This window comes from Lipotes vexillifer, unplaced genomic scaffold (assembly GCF_000442215.2).
Source record: "Lipotes vexillifer unplaced genomic scaffold, Lipotes_vexillifer_v1.1 scaffold469, whole genome shotgun sequence".
NCBI classification, from domain to species: domain Eukaryota; kingdom Metazoa; phylum Chordata; class Mammalia; order Artiodactyla; family Lipotidae; genus Lipotes; species Lipotes vexillifer.
In genome coordinates, this window is record NW_006788006.1 from 3,213,165 (window position 1) to 3,218,534 (window position 5,370).

At 62.3% G+C, this 5,370-nt stretch overlaps 1 protein-coding gene across 1 annotated transcript in view; it reads right to left on the reverse strand.

Moving 5' to 3' along the window:
* The window catches only part of ELL (elongation factor for RNA polymerase II), an 82,787-nt gene continuing 77,417 nt past the window's right edge, over positions 1-5,370 (reverse strand). Inside the window, exons 9-12 of the mRNA XM_007461059.1 lie at positions 2,613-2,679; positions 2,229-2,400; positions 1,033-1,077; positions 1-420 (exon numbers count right to left, since the gene is read on the reverse strand). Of these exons, the coding sequence (XP_007461121.1) occupies positions 304-420; positions 1,033-1,077; positions 2,229-2,400; positions 2,613-2,679 (401 nt within the window). The 3' untranslated portion in view covers positions 1-303. The remainder of the gene's footprint in view (positions 421-1,032; positions 1,078-2,228; positions 2,401-2,612; positions 2,680-5,370) is intronic.

The following is a 5,370-nucleotide window of genomic DNA, read 5'->3' on the forward strand; positions in this document are numbered from 1 at the left end:
TCTTGGGGAGCCCATCTGGGTGGGGAGGCTGCTCAGGAGGTGTGTGGGGCCCCGGGGGAGGTGGACACCCCACCTGGGTCTGTGTGGCCTGCGGGCGCCAGGGCTGCAGGGACTCCCCTGAAAGCCGGCGTTCCTGGCTCAGATGAATGCGTCTTCCTCACGCTTATTTTTTCAGATAAATCTCTTTTTTCCTCATCTTCAGCTCCCCCTCGCCCCCAGCTCCCCCACCATCCAGAACGGTCAGCCCGGTGAGGTGAGCTGGCCTGGCTGGCTGGGTGGGGCCTCCTGCCCTGTGGCCTTGAGCTAAGGCCAGGCCTGCAGCTGCCGCTGGTCGTACTCAGCGATGAGCCTCTTGATGTGGGCCAGCTTGCTGTGCAGATACTCGCAGCGGTGCTTCTCCTGGCTGTAGTTGGTGTTGGTCTGTAAGAGAGCGGCCAGGCTGAGACTCGCCCACACGGCCAAGGCTGAGAACCCAACCCGAACTCGAGCTGCCCTGCTTGGCTGCCCCAGGTTCCCACTCGCCCTGCTTGCAGCCTGAACTCTCCATGCCGTGACGGGGACCCCTGCTCTGTCCCTCGGCTCCACCCTGGGAAGCGGTCACAGCCAGGGTGAGTGGCTGAGGCAAGATAGGTCATGAAGCTTCCACGCTGGGCTGGGGCCTGGCTGGCAGGGAGCCGCCCTGGCACATGTGGCCCTCAGGAACGTGAGCTGCTGTTGTGGAACCACATCGCAGGAGACTGTCAGGGAGCCCAAGGCTGGGAGGCAGAAAGGACCTGGGGCTGTGCCCATCAAACACTGGGAGAGCGGGGGTGGGGACTGCAGGGGTGCCCGGGGAGGAGCTGCACCCCAGCTCATATGACAGGCTCAGCTCCTCAGCTGTGACCAGGGGCAGGGGCTACTCCGAGGGCCTGAGACCAGCCCAGTGAGGCCCTTCCTCCCTCCCTCCCTCCTCTCCCAGACTTTGGCGCCACTCATCTTGAAACAGCTTCTGACCCCACCCCACCTACCCCCAACAAAGGGATGGAGACTCACCTTCTTGATTTTTCGGTATTCCTGTAAAATCTGCCCACGAGTAGTCTGGAGGAAAAACAGAAGAGAAAGCGAACAATGCATTACCTGCAGGACACCCCAACTGAATGTCCCCTTCTCCCTGATAACCTGCGACCTGTAAGGTCACCGCATGCTGGGGGACAATGGCCTCAGCATGGCGTGATGGCGTGAGGAAGCACAGAGGAGGGGCAGGGGGCAGGCTGGGGGATGAGCAGGGCAGGAGGTGGGGGAGGAAGCTGGGCCAGGGGAGCGAGGGGCAGGCGCCCAGCCTCAGGGACAAGCACGAGGCCACGCGGTAGGAGGGGCAGGCTGGTCAGAGCCTCTGGAGGAGGCAAAGAGCAGATGGGATGGCCCCCTTCCCTCGCACCCAGCTGGCCTGTGCACCGTTCAAGGCCGAGCGCAGAGGCCCCCTGACCACCTGGGGAGTGTCCCTGTGGGGCCTGCAGGGAGGAGGGAGGACAGAGATGCCCTGGGGATTTTCTGTCCTAGACCCTCAGAGGCCCCATTTCTCTGCCCCAATCACGAGCTATCTCCTCTGGAAACCAAAGTGGCCTCCACCAGGGGAGATGGACCCCAACATCACGATTAATCAGGGCTGGCCCTGCATTCAGGTAACCAGCTCTGAAAGGTGGCACAAGGGGGAGGGTTGGCGTCCCAGGGCTGGTGACCAAGCCCCCTGCAGTGAGCTCCCACATGGGATGGCTTGGGGAACCCAGGTGCCCTTGGCCAGAGGAAGAGGGTTGGGTGGGGGGACCCCAAGGACCCTCCATCCCCTGCTACCTCCCACTGTGTCTGTGACAGCTCTGATGGGCCGTGGGGTGTGGCCTGGCCAGCCCCTTCTGGCTGGGGGACTGAGAATTCTCGTGTGACGTGGGTAGTGGACTGCAGAGGGGACCCCAGGTGCTCTCAGAGGTGGGGACACGGGCACCCCAGCCCGCTGCTCCCCGCTGTCTCCACTGCTCGGAACACCGCCCCCGCCCCCGTGGGTCATCTCCCACCTGCGGAGTCAGTCACAACTGGCCCCACTGCTGAGGACGCTGAGCTCCAGGGACAGGCCTAAACCACTTGGAGAGTGGGAAGGAGGGGCGAGCAAGGCCCTCAGCCCAGAATACAAGGGAACGTGCCCGAGGATGCCAGCACCGGGCAGAGCCGTTGGATGTGCGTGGGTAGGGCTCTACCTCGTACTCCTCGGAGCCCTGGGAGAGCTGCCGGAGCTGGGCATCGAGCTGCGTGAAGCGCCGCGTGATCTGCTCGATGCGGGCGTGCAGGTCTCGGTACTCGCTATACTCAGCGTTGAAGTCGTTTTTGTAGCTCTGGCGCTGCTCCGAGGAGGAGATAGTGGCGTATTTTCTGGAGAGACCAGAGAGAGGGGCAGGAGGGGCTCAGGGGGCAGCAGGAGAGAGCCTGGAAGTGCCCACAGCCTTGTGGCCGGCCCCACCCAGGAAGCAGCCCTGAACTGGGCCAGGAATTCACACACATGGCCTGGGGTCAGCTCTGCCTCTGCTAAGGCGCAGGGCAGGGGCCGGGAGGGGAGAGGCACAGCCGGCAAGGGAAGTACTCACAGCAGGTAGTCGGGAGTCTCCGAGGTCGACGTGGGAACACTTGAGCTGCTGCAGGTCCCATTTAAACCTACAAAGAGCAAACGCATAACTCCTGAGTCCACAGCTCGTGTGTCCACGGTGAGATCCTCAGAAGGCTGATGCCTTGTTGTCTGAAGGCCCTGGAGGGGACGCTGCGTGGAGAGGATTGCTGAGGCCACGTAGCGGAAGCCAAGACCGGCAAAGGAGGCATGAGCACTGGGCAAGTGCCGTCTGGCTACCTCGGGGGTCCAGCTGCAGCCAGGAGTGCCCTCAGCCCGTGGGAGAAGTGGCGAGGCAGCATGGCGTGTGTCCCCAAAGCACAGCCGTGCAGAGATGGCAAGCACCCCAAAGGACGGATTCACCGCAGGGCAAAGCCTGGGCAACTCGTCCAGAGCCTCTGCCGCCTCCACTGACCTCGTGTAAAAGATCACTAAGCTGAAAACCGGTGACCCCCGGATAATCGAGTCCCAGGGCTATCCCCGTCTCCAGCCCTACAGGACAAAGACAGACGGCCACCAGGGAAAGCCCTGGCTCCTGTCCACACCTCTCCCTGTGGACGGAGTTGCAGGCTCTGCAGGCTCCGGTCCCTGGTCTGAGCCACCCCCTCTCCCCATCCTCCCGTTCTTCACACCAGAGATGGGACTTCAGGATCAGAGGGGCAGCCCCGGAACAGGGCTGGTGGGCTGGTGGCTTGAGAGGCCAGGGACTGTGACACAAGACTGTCCACAGGGCTCGAGGCCTGCCCAGGCTGCAGTCAACCAAAGCTACAGTCCGGTCCTTTTCCCCTGGGAAATTGTTCCAGCTGGCCTCCCCCTCCCCCCAACTTAGAAGCAATTTTATCGCTTTGAAGCATATCCTGAGTGCTTATTTTTGTGCCTCTCTCAGAGGAAAGCAGCCCACCCCGTGGATCAGCAGTTTGCAGAGCCCTTCTGTGGTTTTATACTCCAGCGCGAGGTGCAATTCCCACCAATGGATGGAGCCCACCCCCACCTGGGTGTCATCTTTGAAGAGGCTGTGGCCTCCCCAGAATGCAGCCCAACAGGCACATACATGAGGGTTTAATCTACACTCCCACCACCCACACCTCACACAGGACAGGCCTCCTGGGGTGTTCCGCCTTGAGGCTTAGGGTCAGACTGACCTGGCACCCAAGACACTGTTGGGGTCCAGCCTGTGGCAAACCTTTGTGGTCCCCACTCCTGCTCCGGCACTGGCTGCGTGAGGCTGTCACTTGGCTGCCCCTGCACCAGCCGAGCTGGTTCCCACACCCATGTGTCCCCTCCACTACCTTCTCCTGTGCCTCCCCAGGGCAGGGGGTGCAGGGACATGTCTGCGAGTTCACCCTGCAGGACCCAGGTCTGCGTGCCAATGAGAGAGGGTGCCCCAATTTCCACACAGGGGTCAGTGGGCCTCAGCTTGGCCTGGCTGAGTCCAAGCCCTCCACCCAGCATGCCAACCTGCCCAGGAAGGCACCCTCTGGCCACAGGAGGGATCCACAGCCTGAGCAAGAGTCGAGGGCAGGCACGAGGCACGAGGGTGGGCGTAGGACCCAGGAGTGGGCCTGCGGCAGAGGGGGATGAAGATGGCCAGAGGGGGGCCTCGAGAGTGGGGGCCACAGGGAGGCTGAGCTGAGCCACCTGCCTGACAGGTGGAGGCCGCCACACCTGTCAGGGTCAGAGGTGATCACAGGGCAGGGCTGGGACAGCAGGGCCAGACTAGGGGGACAGTGTCACGCAGAAGGGTGGGTTAAACAGATGCCCATCCCTCTGCCCCATAGGACATAAAGGGCGAGGAAGCTTCCTCAGGGGCTGACCTGGAGCCCTCTCCAGCAAGGCTGGGGGAGCATTCAGAGAACAATGCTATTGTTAACGGTGGGTGGGTAGCTCCTGCCTGCTCATGCCCCCAACCCAGGAAGGAGTCACAACAGATGTTACAGCAGGGGGGGTGTGTGGTGTGGTGTGGTGTGGTGTGGTGTGGTGTGGTGTGTGTGTGTGTGTGTGTGCGTGTGTGTGTGCGCGCGCTGGGAGCTTGGGGGGGCTTTGCACCCACCTATTACCACTATCATTTGAGCCGCCTGAGAGACGGCTTAAGGTGGATCACTTGGCGCCAGACCCAGCTTCTGGTGCCTCAGTTACCCTTTTCCTTTTCCTTGGGGCCTCTACTCCCTGGGTTGCCTGACCCCAAATGTCACTTTCTCACCTCGGCTTGGGGAGGAGCTGCCTGGAGCTGACGCACACCGGGGAGGACCCAAAGCCATCTGAGCCCTGCGTGTGGGCCGGCCTGGGCAGCATCTTCCTGGCCCCATCTGATGCTCAGCCCCACAGTCCTCCTGCCCAGGGCCCTGCCAGAAGCACACGGCATCCCCTTCTGCCATCTGGGGCGGAATGCGCTGCCCGGATGCTCAGCAGTTTGCTGAGTGATGTCTCTGTGACCCTGTGTGATGTCTCCTCCCGTGAGCCTGTCTCCCTGAGGAGGAGCCGGATCAGATGGCTCAGGGAACCGGGCCGCCTTCTCCCCTGCGGCCCACCCACAGGTGCTAGGAAGCCTAGCGTGCAACAGGGTTGAGGAATACCAGGGGACTTGACGGAACGTCAGTGTCCGTCTTCACCGGACCAACTCTGCTTGCTCTTCCAGGACCTGCCCTCCAGCCACAGAGGGAGGCGCTGGCAAGACCATGAAGGATATAGGTGAGGACAAATTTAAAAGCCTTAAGGAGAAGTGGCTCCACCCCATCCCATCC